Source organism: Camelus ferus, chromosome 12, assembly GCF_009834535.1.
Source record: "Camelus ferus isolate YT-003-E chromosome 12, BCGSAC_Cfer_1.0, whole genome shotgun sequence".
NCBI lineage: Eukaryota > Metazoa > Chordata > Mammalia > Artiodactyla > Camelidae > Camelus > Camelus ferus.
In genome coordinates this window covers 2,443,791-2,463,417 of record NC_045707.1, presented here as the reverse complement: position 1 = coordinate 2,463,417, position 19,627 = coordinate 2,443,791, and the positions used below count along the sequence as shown (strand labels likewise).

The window sequence follows — 19,627 nt, the reverse complement described above, 5'->3', positions numbered from 1 at the left end:
CTGAGATAGTGAAGTGTGTGTGATAGTTTTTCATAAACTATAAAACTACACAGATATAAGGGATTATTATTTCATCATTTTTGTTTTGCAAATGAACTTCAAAAAAAAAAAAAAAAAAGCCAGCGCACATGAGCTTAAGTTCTCCTGGCCCATAAATTGTGAGGGTTGTCTTTTCACATTGGTGCCCCAGGAGGGAAACATTCACTACTCTCCATGGTGTTTCCTGGAGCCTGACTTCTTTTCTTCTCGCTTTCTTTCTTTGGCCTCTATTACCAAGGTGGAATTAAAATCTGTTGTGTTTCCCTCTCTTGGTTGACTCTGTGAGATAAGAAAAAGTTTTTTAAACTGGAGACTTCCACTCTGTGCAGTTGTAGTCAGTTATCTTTTTTACACCAACTAGAAACCTGTTCTTGTTGGAAGTCCTCTTACTAAATTATGTGGTCACTTTCCGGCCTTAGCAGGTGTAGCTTAGTGACTATAATTGCATCTGTCTTTGAGATTCTGATTGTGCTCATCATTTGGCACAATTGTTGTTTACAGATTTGTTTGATTGTGCATTGATCCTGGGATACATCTTACCATTATTTTCTTACAGAATCCCTGATATCAGTTGTTTTTTCAGCGATGAACATCTTTCTCCCAAAAGTAGAGAGTGAGAAAATTCTGGCAAGTTGTACAGCTTGGTTATTTAGAGTTTTACTTATGATGCTGTAAAACTTGTAGAGATATGAGATGAGTGATGCTCGTTTGGCTGGTGTAGTTGCAGCTAACGTTTTGTCCTTTTCCTCCCTCAGATCCTGGCTGTAAGTCACCATGGCTCAACAAGCGGCCGATAAGTATCTCTATGTGGATAAAAACTTCATCAATAACCCGCTGGCCCAGGCGGACTGGGCTGCCAAGAAGCTGGTATGGGTGCCTTCCGACAAGAGTGGCTTTGAGCCTGCCAGCCTCAAGGAAGAGGTGGGCGAGGAGGCCATTGTGGAGCTGGTGGAGAACGGGAAGAAGGTGAAGGTGAACAAGGATGACATCCAGAAGATGAACCCGCCCAAGTTCTCCAAGGTGGAGGACATGGCAGAGCTCACGTGCCTCAACGAAGCCTCGGTGCTGCACAACCTCAAGGAGCGCTACTACTCAGGGCTCATCTATGTAAGTGGGCCGGCGGAGGTGGGGGGGGGGTGCCTCCAGGGCTTATTTACATAAGTGGGCGGGACTCTGCAGGTGGGTGGGGCTCCAGGACTCATCTATGTAAGCGGGTGGGACTCTGCAGATGAGGGGGCTCCAGGGCTAATCTACGTAAGTGGGCGGGGCTCTGTGCTCTGGAGGGCAGACCTACCAAGGAGATACACGGAACAGTCGAAGTGGAAAAGTGCTCTTTTATAGAACACCTTAGCCCAACTTTCTAATCTGGCAGGTGGGGAGAATTGAGGCCCAAAGAGGGCAAGGGACTTAGGCAGGGTCCCACAGCTAGGTGTTGGCAGGGCTGCTACTGGAACTCGGGTTTCCTGACTATCAGCCCAGTTACCTGTTTCTCAATGAGAGTATTGCATGGACCAAATTAAAAGTCCCTATCTCTCCAGGTATTAACCGCTGAAATTCAAAATTAGTGACCTTCAGAAAAACAAATGGTCTTAAAGGAAGTATTGCTTGTCTGTGGAGGGGAGATAGGAGCTAACTCCTGTTGTCTGGGAAGAGGACTCTCCCCTTGGCATCTTTGATAGCTTATGTTAGAACCACCCTGCTGTCAGTAAAGCAGAGTGATTCAGAGCATTAGAGCTGGCGCCTCCAGGACCTGGTTCCAATCCCAGCTCTGCCCCTTCCTAACCATGTGACATGGCTACATGGGGCCTCACTTCCTTGTCTGCAAGGAGTCCTGAGAACGTTGTAAAGTGCCAGCCAGCCCTGGGCTCACACAGCACCTGAGCTCTGTAGCTGCTGCCATCTGTCGTAGGAGAAGATAACTGAGACCCTCTACCTGGTCTATTACACATGTCATTGTTCAGCTTGGGTCCTGTTGGAGATTTGCTGAGCATGGAACAAGTCGGCGTCTTGCGCTTAACCTACCAGCTGGCTGCAAACCGAAATACTAGTTATGAAAGTGCATTCAATATTAGTTCAATATTAGTTGCTTCATTTTTACTCTTTTTTTTTTTTTAAAATGGAGATACTGGCAATTGAACCCAGGACCTTGTGCATGCCGAGCACACTGCACTCTACCACTGAGCTATAGTCACGCCCCTCCTCTTTACTCTTAAAGTGTGGGTTTTACTTTCTAGATGGGTGTGAGCCTACAATTTCATGTGTAGGACCTGAGCTTTTTCTCTGGAACTCTTCAGCTGGAGGCATTAACTCCCATCTTTGCTTCTTTGCTGGCACCTCAGATCCTCCCGCCTCAGACCAGCTTCCTCCTCCGCATCCTCACCAGAAGGAAGTCGATTGCCTGTACAAGTTGCCCTAATGGAGACCCCAGCAGGTGCAGAGCTGCGGGGAGATCAAAGCCACTCAGTGGGCTGCCCGGGCCGGGGGTGCTGCCTCATTCACAGGCCCCGCCCCTCTGCACACAACGTTCCAAATCGCGACCCCGTGAGCCTTTGTGTGGCGTGTTTGCCCGGTGTTGTGGGCGGTGTGGCTAATTGTGCGCCACAGCTGCTCTGTCTGTTTCTTCGGTTGGGGGGAGGCCTGGGCACAGGGGATGGTCGGGCACAAAGGGCCTCTGTGGCCCGTGAATGGAGCAGCTCCCCGGCCTGGCCATGTGGGAGTGAAGCCACTTGCTCAGTGTCTGCGCCTCCACGGGCCTCCGTGAGAGGGGCTTGCGATGAGTCGCCTTCCTCCCACCTGAGCTGTAGCGCTCATTCCATGGGGCTTAGTTTGATTGCCCACTGATTCAATGGAATTAGCCCAGAGAACTTTGAGGCCCTCTCGAACCCTTCACAGGACCATATGCCCACTAGTTGGAACGTTGGAACATTGTGTGCAGAAGGGGGGGCCTGTCAGAAAAACTTGTCCTTGTAACCCCCAGACCCCTTCTGCTGTCACTGCCAGCTGTTTCCGAACATCTGGCCCCGTGGCCTGCTTTAAAAGTGTGGCCACGTGTCCTTTCCTTTCAACGGGCTGGATTTCCTAGAGTGTGGGTTCTCTCAAACCTCAGGAACAAAGCTCCCTTGTTTCTGAGCTCCTGGGATGACCTCGCCGTTCCCTGGGCTCCTATCTCATTCCCCACCCGACAGTCACGGAGGGAAGACCAGAGGTTTCCCGTGGCACTCTTGGCTTCCCGTAATACCCCAGCCGCAGGTTGCCAGCACCACGTGCAGACTTCCTTGTTTCGGCGCTTTCCTGGTCCCTTGTGAAAAGAATAGTTGGAGGGAAAAGAAATGACTGATTATCCCAAGAAGAAAGGAAATTAAGGGCCCCATGTCCCCTCCTCCAAGCAAAAGAGGCAGCCAAAAGCACTTGTTCACTTCCAAGCTCAGCTGCTCCTTTGCATGCCGGCTCCGTGCATGGTTGGTGGGTCCCTCCAGAGTTCTGCTCTGAGCCTGACTTCTACTTGGCAAGTCCAAGACCTGTAGCCCTCGGCCAGTGCTGGGAAGAACCTTTGTCCTCACAGCTGTTTCCTGTGTGGACCCTGTGTTTGGATTCAGCCACAAGATCCACCCTCAGTTTTGGTGAGATGGGAGAGGGTGGGGGTGGACAGGGACTGGATTGACACATTTACAGCCTCTCAGATGTTGGCTGCTATTGGGTTGAGCGGCCAAACTGTGGACGGTGAGGGTGAAGGGTGCTTGTAGTGAGGGAACCAGAAAGATGCGGGGAGCTCAGAGAACCAGCTTCCATGACCAAGGAGGTCTGCAGTGGGAGTGTAAGACCTGGGTCTGCTCCCAGCTCTGCCAGGACCTGCCTTCATAGCCTCCAGCCATCACTCAGCAGTCGGGGCTGCAGGTGTGTGTGAGTCATGGCTGGTGGGCATCTCTTTGCCTGGCTCCTCTGAGCCTGTTTCCCTAGGGAGAAGGTACTGAGTTGCTTCAGCTGCCTAAAGTGAGCTGTGCCCCCCCCCCCCCCAGGTGAGCACCTGTCAACTGGGTGGTCTCCGGGGTCTCACCCAGCTTTAAGGAGTCTTTTTTTTTTTTTCCCTTTTGGTGAAGGAGGGGGATCTTGGAAGAAAAAAGTAGCAGGAAAATTATTAGAAAAAGAAGATACTAAGGAAAAGCAGGTCTGCCCAGACTGTTGTCCCTGGAAACCACCCTCCTGACCTACCCCGAGCCCCTCCACGCCTGAGCCGGGCGCTGTGCCGATCCCCAGAACCACTCAGTGAGGAATAGATATCTGCCTGTGTCCCATATTTCAGGTTGAGAAATGGAGAGAGAGGGAGGCTAAGAAACTTGTTCTTGCTGGGGCTTGACTCTGGGATCTGATTTTAACTTGGTCAGCTCAGGCTTGGGGTATTGGGTGTATTCTCAGGAGCCTCACATTAGAATGTTGAGTAACTGGGTTCCCATTCAGAGAAGACCAGAGTCTTGAAGGAAGGCTCACAGAGGACATGAAAGGGGTCTTTAAGGTTTTTAGAGATTTTACATGAGCATCTCTGGAAGATTCTAGGGAGAGGGGTATCTGTCAGTGATCTGCTGTCCCATACTGGATCTAGGTGGTTGAGGAGTGCATTGAGTCTTTCCCAATGCTGGAAGAGTTGAGGCTTAAACATCTCAGAGTCCTTCAGGGTAGAATAGTTTGTGTTTACAGGCAGTCGCTTGCCGCAGCCAGATCCTTTTCTCCTTTTGCATCTCTCATGATGACAAACACATCTTTTACTGTCCTTGGATCCGAGTTTTGTAACTGGACTCCTACTATCCACGAAGCCCGCTACGAATCTCACCCCATGCACATGCTGGTCGACACACACAGCTGGCAGCAGTCACGCAGTCAAGGGAGGCCCCTCACTGAGAGAGCAGAGATGGTGCCGGCATTCCCACGCCTCGGCAGGTCTGCCGGAGCAGGGCTGGAGAATGAGCGGCTCCACGAGTGCTTTCACGCCAGGCTGACTCAGGCTCCTTGGAGGCAGCATACATTTTGCTACAAGGCTTGCATGCCGTTGAGAATCAGACTTCCTAACCCGTTCCTGATTGCTTCTCTTTTCTTTAGACTTATTCAGGCCTGTTCTGTGTGGTCATCAATCCCTATAAGAACCTGCCCATCTACTCGGAAGAGATCGTGGAAATGTACAAGGGCAAGAAGAGACATGAGATGCCCCCCCACATCTACGCCATCACAGACACCGCCTACAGGAGTATGATGCAAGGTGAGTGCCGTGGTCTCCCCAGGGGCTGAGTCTTTACTGCAGCCTCGTCAGCACCTTTGCAGGTGCTCATTCACGCTCACAGTCACGGTGATCTTGTGGCTGGATCATTGCTGATGGCACTGGTGATGGGGCCGTGCACCGTGGAGGTCTGTAAGCCATCATGTGAGAGCCAAGGCCAGTGGCTGTCAAAGGAGATGTTTTTATGCTGATGGGATGTTCCAGAAGCTTAAAAAAAAAACAAAACATTTCCTAATTATTTTCCCAATGTCTCATTCATGTCATGACCTCCTGCGCCAGTCCCCTTGCTTCCAGGCCTCTTCTCCTACCAGTTACTCCCTTTTCTCTGTGTTTTCACCTCGTTTTCTTTTCTCCACAGTCTGGAAACATGCTTGAGTTTTCACATCTTTAGAAAAATGGGGGGGCATAGAGTCTCTCGTGGATTCTGCACCCCACTGTAGGTTGTCTCTGCTCTCTCTCCATCACAGTGGAGCTTTTTAGAGGAAGTATCCGCTCACTGGCTCCGTTCTCCACTTCTCAGTCACACATCGGGCCGCACCACCTCTCCAGACTGTCTGACAAAGGCCACCTTCCTTCTGTGCAGCTTCAAGCTCTTATCTTAACCTCTCCCAGGATTGGACAATCTTGCCCACATCCTTTTGAAAGCCCTTCCTTCCTGTGGCCTTCATCTCTGCCTTCCCCACCTGCGTGCTCCTCAAGGTCTGGTCCTATGGATGGTGGCCTCATCCACGCGAGTGGCTTCACCATCACTTTCTGGCCGAGAAGTGGCTCTGGTACCTGGTTGCCACCAGCCGCTTGCTCCCGGCTGCCATTTCTCCATCCACCTAGCCACCCAAGCCTGCAACCTGACTCACCCTGTGCGCACTCTCCTCTCTCTCCCTCAGCAACTTTTTCGAAGCCAGTCAGCACTCTCGATAGATTTTATCTCTTTTAACACTTCTGATCTCCTTCTCCCTCTTCTCCCTGTGGCCCTGGCCTTAGTTCAGGCCTCTACAGTTTTTTACCTGCACTGTTGCGGTGACCTTTTACCCATCACTCTTAATAGAGCCCTCCCTCTGTGCTTCCACCAGGGAGTCATCTTCCTGGAATGCAAATCTGATCAGACCTCCTATTTGAAATCTTGAGAAATTCACTCACTGCCCCAGTGATAACCCTTAAGCTCTCCAGCAGTATACGGTGCCCTTTGTAATTGGTCTGCTGCCTCCCTCTCCAGCCTCCTGGCTGCGTGGAACTCCTTACACTTCTCCAGTAGGCCTTTGTGCTTCAAACCCCTGTGTCTGTTCTGTGTGCCTTGCAATAGTTGGCAAGTCTCTATTCTGTTGTTAGAGACAAGACTGAAGCGTTACTGCCAGCCAGGGAGGATGTCTGGGCTAGATTTGCATCAGAGTAGTACGGGTAATATTTTAACTTAGGTGTGGACCAGGCACACGTTGCCTTTATATTCTCAGAGCTTAGCCAGCTACCTGGCTTAGGGCTGTGTTCTCGTATCGCAAATTGATAGTGATTTTTCACATCCTATTACGTGGGCATGCTTTTCTTTTTTTTTTTTCCTTTAAATTTTGTAGTCAATCTTGGCAGTGGTGATAATGAGTCTTGTTGTATTAACAACTTTGTCCTGGGCTTAGTGGTTTAAAATGACAGCATGTGGGTCTATCTTATACTGTCCACACAGTGCTGTGGAAGGCGTTCCATTGCCCAGCTTGGTGAATTGTGTAGGCGTAAAGCTTGGCCTACCCTGTGGCTCATGTTTACGTCTATCCGAGTTCCTTGAGGAAGCCAGCCCTTTAGTTTTAAAGTGCGTTGTCTGTTTCAGAGTGCTAACTACAACAGTCTGGTGGAGGAACATTCTGTGGGATTCCAGAAGAGCCTGAGTCTGTCTCTAGAGGTTATGAGTCAGTTTTCTCCTGGCTCTCGTAACTGGCCTCATGCAGGAAGTGCACCCTGGAGTTTTCTTGAGCTCTGCACCACTGAGTTAGGGAAAACGTTAGCACACTTGGATCCTGGACTCAAACAGTGTTCAGCAAGCGGGCCTTTTCACATTTAGGCAGGCCATTATGATGAGAATAATGTGGTGATGCCCAGTGTGGCACCAGGATTTGGAGTCTTTGGGACTGGACTGCCAGCCTTTCTTCTGACAGCCTGTGAGACTCCTTCCCAAAGAGATCTGACCAATTTTTATTTGCCCAATTTTTATTTGTCCAAATTGTTATGTATTCACCCAATTTTTAATTTGTTTATTTATATTTAAAGAATTTTGAGGGGCAAAATTCACTTCTGTAGGCTGGAGATAATTGGGGGGGGGGGGGGACTTTGCACAGGGCTGGTGCTTGATGTTGACCATGAAGTCTTGGCTGTAATGGAACGGCCTTGACAGGAACCAAGGAGCTGCCCCACATTATGTGGGAAAATGGGTAGACCAGGGTAGGAAACATATTTGCAGGTACGGGGAACCTAAGGTCTTGGTTCTTCTTTTTAATGGTCTATGGTGCTGGCTCCGCGTACATTCTAACCCTCAGCCTGAGAGGTTTCCACTCACTTTCTGTTGAATGTTGGACTTGCTGCAGCTCTTCAGCCCCAGTGTTGACTGAGGACATCTCTAAGTTTCCTCTCATCGCACACAGTTGACCCGCAAAGCAATTAGCAACAGGTTTCTTGTTCTTGGGACAGGGAGGAAGTTAATTCACAGAAGTTGCCCCTGTTATGAAAAGCAGTTCACCAGTAAAGAAGTTCCCAGGAAGGACCTGTGGTTCCTGCTCTAAGTTGGGTACAGACAGCGGAGCCTTGGGGTCCATGGGCTGTTCCTCGAGTCAGCACCTCTCCTTTTGGAGGGCATGTCTGACATAGCACATGCTGCCCTCCTGGCTTTGTGGAGGGGAAGACAGGTCTCTTCTCTGCCACACACTTCCTAAAAGGCAAACCCAGACCGTTCCCTTTCTGCTTTTTCTTGAAACAAGAACTAGAAGATTTCCTCCCTGAGCTGGCTGTGGCTTATGACATCCTAGCATTTATTCTGCCAATTAGGGGAGTTGGTGGCTTTGTCTTGGGGCTTTTAGGAGATGAGCTCTTCGACTTTTCCTAGGGACACCCCTCCATCTTTCAAGTAATCTCTTAAAGGCTCTGGTTTGCCTATGAGTCCTGGTTTATGCCTGCTGTCCCGCCGTTAGTATTAATAGTGCCCTGTCTCACGTTCAGAAGCACCCTAGTTTGGATTAATTATGTAGTTACTCTACATATTTGTCAGACTAAGCCAGGGTTTCTCAGTCTTGGCACCATGGACATTTGGGGCTGGATAGTTCTCTGTTGCTGGGGGCGGGGTGGGGGGCTTGTCCTGAGCATTATGGGTTGCTTAGCAGCATCCTGGCCTCTACCCACTAGATGCCAGCAGCACCCTCCCTCTCCAGTCGTGACAACCAAAACTGCCCCCAAATATTGCTACCAAATAGTCCCTGAGGGACATAATTGCCCCTACTTCAGAGCCACTGAACTAAGCATTGCACGTGGGTTTTATTCTGAGTGTCAGCTCCCATTGATCGGTAATGGCTTGCCCAGCCCTGTGTTGGCAAGGATCTGAGACTCAGTGCCGAGGAGCACCGGGATAGATTAGTGCTGTCTGCCATGGGCACGGGATGGGTCATGGCAGCGTATGGCGCCCTAGATTAGGCCATGGAGATAGGAGATGGAACGTGCCAGAAGAGGTTTGGTGCATTATTCTGTCACTGGCGGTGCCAGCAGTCCAGGTGGAGGGACAGACATGTTTGTACACAGAGATCTGTGGCCGTAGCTGTGTAACAGGACAAGGTGCCACCTACACCTGGTGCCAGTACGCCTGCAGCAGGTGTCAGGCGTCGGGAGCTCAGAGGAAGATGTGGCTGCTGAGGCCAGGGTGGTCAGAAAGGCCCCTGGAGGTCGGATCCTGCGGAAAGGCTGGCAGGTATTTGTCAATAAGTGGTTACAGCGCAGCCCAGACGTGCCCGGCACAGTTTTGTTTGTTTTAATCCTCAGTCTTGGGTTTAATTAAAGTTGTGGTGACCTGGTAGGTTCACCCTCCTAACCCTGGCTTTCCCGTTTGGTTTAGTTTGTTGTCCTGGGCATTACTGGGTCTTCCTGCCTTGGGGTGGAACTCAGGAATCTGTAAAGTGCTGAAGGCTTTGACTGGTCTAAGGCCAAGAGGATGGGAGAGCAAAAGGCAGATGGCAACCCTAGGGGAACAAGGACACCGCCCCCGGGTGGGTACCAGCGGGAGGGGTGCCTGGGGGGCTGGGCAGAAGCAACATGTGGCCTGTAACGGGGGGGGGGGCGGTGATGGGGGAAAGTGGTCCTCCTGGCCTCCCAGAGTCTCCCTCAGTGGGTATGTATGTGTTCTTACAGGAGACCCAGCCAGCTGCAGAATTTGAGCCCAGTTGTCTTCCCAGGAGCAAGAGAAAAAAACTCTCCTCTGTGTTAATTAGTTAGAATGCCAGGTTTGGTTCACTTGCAGAGATTTTATGGTATTTAATGAGCTCCCGGCGTTTCTGGGGGTGTGGTGTCAGGGTCCACTCTCATTCCAGACCTAAAGTAATCCGAGAGCTATTTAACCCTTTGCTCTGTGCTAATTCCACCTCTGCCTCTTAGCGGAAGCTGCCCCAGAAGTGGTCGGTCACCACGTGCCCGGCGAGCATCCCTGCACCTCTTGGTGGTTGACTCACCTTTCTGGGGAGACAAGGAAGGGTAGAATCCTAGGCGGCTTTTCACATCTGCGTCCGATCCTTCTGCTTCACTGGTAACGGGACAGGCCCTGAAATGTTAACTGATTTGTCCAAAGGCTTGCAGAGAGCCAGCCCAGAAGCCGTGTCTCTGATCCCTGTCCTGGTGCCCACCCCCCAGGGGCGCCGTTGGCCGTCCTCCTCCCTGGCTGGCGTTTGGAGGGGTTCTCCCATCTGGCTGGCGGGTTATGGTAGGAGAGGCCTTCCCACCCCTCTCTGCACCTTCTCCCCGCCCTGCCATCTGGTGCCCCCGTGGAGCCGTCTGCTCTCCAAGGTCTTCTCTGGAGAAAAGCACCGTGTCAGGGAGGTGCTAGGAAATGCTTCGAGGATGCAGTAAACCCGGACTTGGAGCCGACTCACCAGGACAGGAGGCTGAGGAAGCCGCAAATGTGATGACTCCACTTAAGCAGGAATGTGCCGGCTGGAAGGCTCGGGCCCTGCCAGAGAGCCCTGCCAGCCGTGGCACACAAAGGCCCTGCTGTCTGCAGGGAGGTCTGGAGCCACCGAGCGCCTGTGCCCGAGGGCTGCGTGCTGTCACCCCTGCAACACTGTCACCCCTGCCAGTCGAGTGCCGGCCACACTGGATGCAGCCCTGCTGGGGGAGGGCCTGAGAGGCAGGCCGAGAGACTCCAGCAGGGGCGTGAGGGTCTGGCACTTGGGGGCCCACCTGGCTTGACAGCTGCTGGGTAGTGAGGGGGCTTTGACAGCACTTCCAGGGCAGGTCAGCAGAAGGAGTCTGCTGCTGGGCCTCTCTCGGCCTTAGCTTGAGGGAGAAACTTGCCCTGTGAGCAAGAAGTGTGTGGAAAAGAGAGCACGAGGTTTGTTCGAGTCAGAGTCTGGCTCCGTCACATCCTGACCCACCGGGGTCCACTGTGGGCCTTCACTTTCTCATCTGCCTCTGGGCTTGAGAAGATATACTAGGTAGGGTTACTGTAAGAATTAACCAAAATGCCATGTGGACGGTGCCTGGCCTGTGATGAGTGCCCGTTAGGAGGTGGCGGTGGGAGCCTGCAGAGGCAGTTTCCTGGCTGAACGGCCCTGCCCTCCGCGTGGTCTGCACATCACACATCCCTTCCCTCCGGGCACCCACTTGCGTGATGAAAGTGATAACCAGCTGCTTCCTCAGACAGCTTCTTAATCTCCTCGGTGAGCATCCTCCCAGAGTCCAGGCTCTGGGTACCAGCACCATGGGAAGTGACTTGTCAAAGCTGCTGTCCTGGCAGCGATCATGTGACACACAGGCGTGCGCCGGCACACACAGCCTCCAGCTTGTCTGATCTGGTCCACGGCCTGGAGTGGGCAACCTGAGGCTTTGGGGTCCACGTGGCCTCGGGGGGCTTCAACAGAACGTCGTGCACACAGCACTGGAGTCATCCTCTGTACTGGTGGGACACCAGAGGGCCGCTGTGACAGGCGGCCCTGGGCCCGCCACCTGCACATGACAGCCTGGATATGGAGCTACTTCGCTGGCCCCCCCAGGAAGGAGAGTCACCCCCAGAATGAGGCTGCGTAATTATGTGGTCACACCCGTCAGTCTCATTTCTGTAAAATGTTCTTTCTAGAAGAGGAATCTGTGGTTAATGGATCCTTTCAAAGGATTCAGCTTTTGGCTTGCTTTTTTGTTTTGTTTTTAGTTCACTCCAATAGGCACACTTTGCTTTGCTGTGGGCCGGCTGAAGTGGGAGGGGAGAAGGAAATGCCCTCTCGGAACCTGAAACTTTAGGGGTGGCTCTGCGACTCCTCCCCACTTCCCCCCAGTTCTCTGCAAATGAACAAACAACAAAACTCACCTGCAAAATCTAATGGCTAAGCTGCTTTGTGCTTTCAGCCTCCCTGAACGCATTTCTCTCTCGCTGCCGAGTGAACCCTACCAGCTCGTTTTTCCTGTTCTCTCAAGCTCTGGCCTCGAGACTCCAGGAGAGCAGGTCCCAGTGTGTCAGGGCTGAACACTGCTGCATTTGGAGAAAAGGATGGCTTTCCTTCCCCTGCCTGGTTTCTGGAATTAAGCTATCAGAGGAGAACAAAACTCCCTAAAACTAAAGAGAGATAAGACCCCTGAAAGTCTGCACGTGTAAAAGTCAGGGTAACATAAGTGGCTTCTGTAAAATTCCTTTAGTCTTGAGCAAGGCTAATGGCCCAGCGTTGACCTTTGTCATAAACCGTGAGGACCCTTGTGTTCTTCTGGCAAAGACAGTGCTCATTGGGGCTCGGGGTGTCATTCCAATCGGGCTTGGTGACTTCTGATGAAGAGCTGTTCTCCCCAACACGAGCTGGACCACAGATACAATGGGGCAGAACTCTGAGCTGAAAGTGGTGCTCGAGGAGCAGACTCTGCCCTAACAGTTACCAGCACATCTTTTATTTCATTAGATTGTGCTTCTCAGGCGACCAGAGCCACTGGCTTCTGCACGGAGCACCTCCATGAGCCATTGTGGTTCATCTCCTAGCGGTGTTCCCCATTCTCCACGTTTGGCTGAACCCATCCATGGGATGCTCGTGAAGCCCACTGTCCTCCTTGGAGGACTGGGAGCCAGGTTTGTCCTGAGCTTTGGTGGGCAGTGTCCATCTCACTCCCTGTTTGTGTCCCCTTGTCCTTCCCTCCTGTCCTCCCCCGAGAGCCCAGCCCTCCGCAGAGCTGTGACCTGTGGCTTAGTGCTCTCGGGACAGGACTCAGCCAGGGTCCTTCCTGCCTGTCTTTCCTTTCCTCAAGGGGTTGCTTCAGAGCAGGGCACAGCTGGCCTCAGGGGTAGTCAGGTCCCTCCCAGTGTCCTGGTGGCCTCTGCTGTCGGCCGTCGGCACTCACATGTGGCTTTTAAATCTCCCTCCATCCTGACAGACCCACGAGAGCTGCCTCAGCGGCAGCCCCACACAAAGAACGTTCTTGCTCCTGGCCCCGCCCACGGGAAGGTGAATAAACAGCCAGCAGTGGTTTCTGGCAGGTTTGCCTGTGAGCCGCTGGCTGCATTTGGTCCAAGAGAGGGCTTGTCTGGGGCCTTGTTTGCTCTCGAAAGGAGTGAAAGTTAAGAGTGATCCCTTGGGCCGCCTTCTGATTGTCAAGGGTGCTGGTGGGGGAGGGCTGCCTGTTCTCTGCCTCCTATAACTGGGCACCTGGGCCTCCTGGGCAGGGTTCAAACCACAGCCTTACCTGCGGGAGCGCGTGGGCGGAGGCGCTGGGCGGGTCCAGCTGGCTTCTGGCTTGGATAGCTGCTGATCAAGCGTCTGCTTGGTCTGCGTCCACCTTTGTACCTGGAGAGAACATTGCTGGTGACCACATTATGTGCTTGGAAGCCACTGGTGGGGCTTTCCTCCTCGCTGGCTGACTGCTGGGCAGGCGGGCAGGCTGCCAGGGACACTGTGACCCGAGGCCCCGGTGGCTCCGCGTCAACCTGCCGTCTCTGCTGGTGGAAAGCATCGTTTTGCACCCGCTTTTCCTCACCTCTCTGTTTGCTTCCCAAGTGCTTGTCATCCGAGCTCGTGAGTTGGGCCGGCTCTGGAGAAAGTAGCTGACAGCTTGCAAGGCCCATGTGACAGACACTGCATGAGTGGGGATGGCCTGTTCGGTGCAGCACTGCCGGTGGCACAGCGTGCCCTGCCCTGTGGGGGTTCCGTGGGGAAGAGCTTGGCATCCGGAGGTCTGGGTTCTTAGCCCAGTTTGTGTGATTTTGACCAAGTCGTTGGGTTTTTCGGGACTTGGTGTCCTGACCTCCACATGTAGGTGATTGGCCACATGCTCTTTAGAGCCATCCCTCAGCCATCCCTCAGACCCTGGGTTCTGAGCTCGAACCCACAGGTCTCTCTGCGTTTTATACCTGGTGAAGTGCTTTGCATTTTGGCCCATTGAGACCCTGGATGCTGTCCCCGAGAGGGTCTCGGGAGAAGTAACTGCAGTCCAGGCGTCTGCCCCCAGCAGCCTGAGGCTTCCATCCGGGTGACAGGGGCAGGGACTCACACAGTGGGTGACCCTGGGATCTGCTCCGCAGGTTTCATGAAAGACAGCCCCCTTGGTGGTGGAAAGTCTCAGGCCTGTTTGTCGTGGGTCGTGCCGTTTGTCGCACCCCATCTCGGCCCATATCAGCATCTCAGTTCTTGAGAAATTTGTTTGGCCTGAAGACGGGTCCCACGGGCAGGGCGCCCTTCCAGGTGTCCCCCCCCTCTCCAGCGAGCGGCCCTGTTGGAACCTCCAGAGACATTGTCTTAGCGAGCGCTCCGATGAGTCAGTCCCGCGCAGCGGCTGTTGGTGAACCGGCCCGTTCCCTTCCTTCTGTACTTCCTGTCGGGGCTGATGTCACATCGCGGCTGTGCGAGCCTCGTGGCCTTTTATGGACAAGAATCAGCAGCTCCTCTCACAGAGGAAGTGAGCAAGAAGGCCCCTAATGGAAGCCTGTACCTGGGCTGAGATACCTGCGGTCAGGCCTCCCCACCGCCCGCCTGCGCCGGGGCCTTCCAGGCTGGCTGGAAACAGCTGTCCATTTGGACACCAGCATCAACTCTGATTCCCTAGAGGCCAAGGGGCCAGGCCTCTTATAAAAGGGGATGTGCAGAGTGAGGATCGCGCCTGGGGCTCTCAAGCACCAGCCAGTGGCTTTCTTCTCTGCACCGTGGTTCCAATATATGGACTAGTGGTCGTCATATGTGCTCCCAGGAGCCCTGTCTCCTGCCCCAGCAACTCTGATTTTTATCTCCTGTTCTTCCTACTGGGGACTTAGGAAGATTTTATCAGAGGGAAGTTTGCTGATGCTTTTAAAAGAGTCGAAAACTGCTGCAGAGATTCATAATCCTGTCTCTGCCCCATCTCTGCAGAGTCAGGACCAGGGCAGGAGGGGTTTGGGGGCCTAAGTGAGACTAATGTCTTCATCCTGCAGGGATGATGTTCTGTTTCCCAGAACAGGCTTGTTTATGGTGGGTGTACTCCCCTGGTTCTGGGCTGTTGGGTTCCTGTCCTTCCGTCTGTCTGTCTCCTCTGGTGTGGAGGAAGGAAGGGCGTTTTCAAATAAGCCTTCAGTCCACATAGGCCCATAAAAGGACTTGAGCAAACAGTAGAGTGGGCTGGACTCTCAAGGGTCCATGTCCCGTGAAATGACCATGTGGGCAGGGCTTCTGGAGTGTTGGGGAGGGTCCTCACTGGAATGCACTAGGGGTCTGGCAGAGGAAACTGAGTCAGGCAGAGAGCTGGCTGGCTGCTGAGAATTCCATCCACCCCACCACCCAGAAGAGATGCTTGTGAGCTCAGAACAGAGCAGATCTGCAATGAGAGGAGGCTTGTGCAAGAGCAGGGACAGTGCCTGCCTCGTCTTCCTCCTAAGGTTATCACGAGGCCATGAAATAACAGACCCAAACCTATGTAAGAACTGGAAAGACAGGCTCTAGCAGCCTCAGTGTCCTTCGTGGCAGGCAGGTGGATTTGGGGCACTAAGTGTGGGGGCAAGAGTTGGAGAAATCAGAAAAGCCTCCCATCAGTTTTCATCCGCAAAAGCGTTTACCCAAATGAGTGTTCCGGCAAAGCAAATCAAGGTTTCTTTAAGATTTCTTTTAAAAATGGAAGGATCGGAGTGTTTTCTTTTTGGCTGTGTTGACAGTGTTAATTTGGCTTCAGGAATTGGAGGTGAAAGGTCAAAGGGGTAGAAGAGCTGGAGATGGTGGGATGAATGGAGATTCTGTGATGAGTTTGGGTCTGGAATTGGGATTTGAGGTGTGTACAGGCTCATGTGTGTGTGGGCATCTCTGTGTACATGCATCAGTGTGCACGGATGTGCCTGTGAGTGTGTGCCCACACGTGTGTGTCTGGGGGCTCTGCTTCCTGTTGTTCGGCAGCCGCTCTGTATCTGACTCCTCCTCACACAATTAGAGGAATTCCAGCCATCCCAGGGACCAGGCCCGGACAGCCCTGGGAGAGCGGTTCCCTCTGGGAGGGACGGGAACGTTTCCTTTTATGGTAGCGTCAGCGGCTGCAGCCTCCTGACTTGCCGGGTTGCGCAGGTACATTCTTGCCCACTTGTGGAGCGGTGACTAGACCTGCCCGCGGCTCGGCTGGGCCGACCGCCCGACATGTGGTGGGGGGGCCCCGGCCCAATCACAGCTGCATTGGTTCCAGACCCTTATCAGGGCAGGTGGTGGAAGCTGCTTTGGCTTCCCTGGCCTTTAGCCCCGCCGCCCCCTCCCCTCTGCTTTCCTGCCGTCTTATCAAGATGCGGCAGAGTCTATCTCAGCCCTTGCTGCCCAGCCTTCAAGGGCTCTGTCCTGTGGGAAAGTCTAGACGAGGGGGAGCAAGGTCACCCTTCTGGAGCTGCCCTGAGCCGTTGCCCAGTGGGAAGCAGGGCGTGGGCTGCACGTGTGAGTGGCCGGGTTCCCTCCGTGTCCCTGCACTGTTGATATTTCTCAGGGGCTGGAGGAAGGGCAGGGGCACCTTGAATATGAGGTTTCTTTTCCCCCCTTCCTGTCCAGACTCCCTCTTTCCTTCTCAAGACAGGAGATGAGTGGTCGTAAATGCCCAGCCCCAAGGGCTGCTGAGATCAGGCATGCTGGAGGCTCCCCTCGCCGAGGGGCAGGTGGCCTTGCTGTGTGCTGTCTGCTGACGCTGAACAGCTAAATCGGTCTCCCGAGGCTGTACACACAGGGAGGCCATGGGTCACCCTCCCGATGCCCTACGGGGCCCGGGCTAGGCAGGTGAGCCAGTGAGGGTGTCCTTCCAGGTGGCCAGCATCGGTTGCTAACCAGTACCTACTGCTAATAATACTGCTCCTCCTCTGTCACTCTTCAACTTGTACTCCTGCTATGCTGACAGTGCCACCACCCGTCGCGGTCACGTCATGATGGAGAATTCAGTAGCAGCCGTCTGTGGACTTCATTCTGCTTGCAGGGTACCAGGCTGGGTCCATTTCGTGTTATTGCTGTTTCTCAAACTAACGCTGCCAGGGAGTTAGTGGCATGTTTACTTTATGGATAAATTAAACCCCTCACTGCAGCCAAATGTTAGTTAGCAAGTAGCTTGGCCTGGATTCAGGCTGACTTGACCTCAAGGAGACGGGGGTGGGGATGGAGATAAAAAGGGGGGAAAAATGAGTATATATTTTCAGTTCTTGTACACTCACTCCTGAACCAGGTCAGCCCTAATGTCTTAAAGCATTTCTGTCAAACTTGGCTTTCAAAGATGGGCACTACTGCTGTTCCTCCAGGACCCGAGGAGGGTGAGTTGTTTACATCCACATTTGGGAGCCGTTCACAGAGCTGAGATCATTGCCGAAAGTTCCTGACATCCAGGCCCAGAGACCCAGTTGTCACTGAAACTGGTCAGAAGCTGATTCTCATGAGCTTCTGTTCTTTCCAGGCTGCCTCTAAGCTAGCGTCTCTGAGCATTTTTCCCTGTGCTTGACAGCACGTGAGTGCTTTCATGTGTGTTATCGCCACTTGTGCTGTCACCCCCGCCCTGTCACAGGAGGAGGCTGGAGCTCCGGAAGGCTGTGTGGAGGCAGCATCTTACCCCAGGGTGGTCCCACTGCAAAGCCAGCCTTGTCTGCCCTACCTCTCGCCTGTCTCTTACTGTGCCTCTTATCCGAACAGGGACAGTGTTTAAAACACCTGCCACAGGCCTTGCTTCTAACAACCTCAGCCCTCAGTTAGAAACACACAGGGCAGGCCCCACCTTAGCACTTAGTAGAGTGGACTCCTGGGGAACTTTCCAGACTGGCTTTCTCGGAGGTGGAGAGACAGAACTATGTCTGGTGTTGTGGGGTGGGTGGGCAGCGAGGGTGGGGGAGGGGGAGCTCCTGGGGGAGGAAGCAGCTGCCTAGTGGCGCTGCTGCCCAGGGGTGTCCCTCCTCCGAGTGAGGCACAGGGTCAGCGGGTGTCAGCGGCATGGAGGGCAGCCAGCAAGGCCAGCGGGGCCAGGCTTTCTGCTCCTGGGAAAGGGGCGGGACAAAGGGTGGCTCTTCAGAGGCTGGAGAGGGAGGCCTTCATGTCTGCTGGAGGTTAACTCGATGTCTCCTTTGTTTCAGACCGAGAGGACCAGTCCATTTTGTGCACGTAAGTGTTTCTGTTTGGGTGGTGGGGCCTGAGTCACCCTGATCTGTTCTCAATCTCGAGAACTCGTGCCAAAACCTAGGTTGATGAGTTCTTTCCCAATTCAAGCCCCTGCCCCTTCCCCAAGGGATGGGCCTAATATTTGCTACTTAATGGTCCCACAGCATGGATGGCTTTATTTCATGGACAAAGATTTCATCTCCTTTCTCAAGGGAGGTGGTGGGGGTGGGGCTTATAGCCAAGAGGGAAAGCAAGAGTTCTCAAGCAGGCAGGGTTGGGAGCTGATTGGCGCCCCTTAGAACGCATTCCTTCTGGCTCTGACCCTCGGCTGTCTTTACCTGAATTGAAGTAGCCACCAGGGCTCCTCACCTCCGTCCTCTGAACCTAACAAGGAGATGATAAATAAACCCTGTTGCCGAGGAAGTCAGTGGTACAGAACATTCCTTCAGGTGAGGTTTCAAAGAAACATGTAGATGTGTCTTTGACCCGTGGGTCAACAGCTGCCTAAAACTGATTTCTGAGACATTTGGAAGCAAAGGCTGCCAAGTGACCAGGACAGGCAGTGGAAAGAAGTTTACTTTCGTCAGGCCTCTGGGGGGCCATGGGAAAGGGCCTGAGTGCGGACTCCAGAGCTTAGCATTTACTTGTCTGTCCCCTTCTCTACCACGAGGTGTTGGGTCCCTCGTGGGGCCCTGACAGAATGGTAGACAGTAGAGCTTGCAGTGGGAAGGGGGCAGACGCCAAGGATTTGGTCACCTCTCCCTTGAGAACATCCTTGGCTCTCTTGGCAGGGGTGAGTCTGGAGCTGGCAAGACGGAGAACACCAAGAAAGTCATTCAGTATCTGGCTCACGTGGCCTCTTCACACAAGAGCAAGAAGGACCAGGTGAGTGCAGGCCTGGCCCTCCACGGAAGCGCCTGACCTTCCTGAGGAAGAGTGCTTAATAGTTTGTGGTTTGGCTTAAAATGAGAGTGTTTTGGGGAGTGAAGCAGAGGCCGGGCCCACTTTGACTGAGAATGCAGCTCGGCTGTCTGGGGAGGGGGTCTGGGGGTAGCCAGCCCGTTTCTCCCTTGACCTTCCAACTTTCTGAGTTGCTATGGAAACTGGAGACCGTCTGAGGTTTGCAGCTAATGCTCTGCAGCCTCCACCTCTGAGGTCGGAAGAGAGATTCCAAAACTTGGCTCTCAAGTTGATGGAGACTCGAAGGATCTCGGGCAGGCCTGCATTTAAATCCCTGCTTCTTTCTCCCTGCTGTTGAAATGCCTCTGGGTGGACAGCCCCCCCCCCCCCCCCCCAGCGAAGAGAGAAAGTGCGGCTGGCAAGTCATCTCACTTCCCTTTTTTTCCCCTCTCCCTCTTGATGGATTATGGTCGAACCCAGCAGTGTCCTCGCTAGGTGAGCTGCACGTTTACTGCACGTTCTGCACCAGGAATGCGTGTTCTGCCCATCGTGTGCCCTTGAATTATGTATTTTTTCCTAAGCAGCTTTTCACTCTACACCATTGTCACTCTCTGCGGCTAGACCTGTTCTCGTAGGCTCGGCTCACTGACTGTCTTGGGAGGAG

The 19,627-nt window shown here is 53.3% G+C and overlaps 1 protein-coding gene and 1 long non-coding RNA gene across 2 annotated transcripts in view; one reads left to right on the top strand and one right to left on the bottom strand.

The window, feature by feature from the left end:
• MYH9 (myosin heavy chain 9) overlaps positions 1-19,627 on the top strand; it is an 86,297-nt gene that overhangs the window by 28,743 nt on the left and 37,927 nt on the right. The window contains 4 exon segments of the mRNA XM_032492146.1: positions 795-1,146; positions 5,131-5,287; positions 18,039-18,066; positions 18,855-18,948. Of these exon segments, the coding sequence (XP_032348037.1) occupies positions 814-1,146; positions 5,131-5,287; positions 18,039-18,066; positions 18,855-18,948 (612 nt within the window). The 5' untranslated portion in view covers positions 795-813.
• Positions 5,281-13,320, bottom strand: LOC116667511. The gene is made up of 3 exons (XR_004324319.1): positions 13,193-13,320; positions 9,991-10,079; positions 5,281-5,512 (listed from the first exon to the last, which is right to left on the bottom strand). It is a non-coding gene; the product is annotated as an uncharacterized LOC116667511 (long non-coding RNA).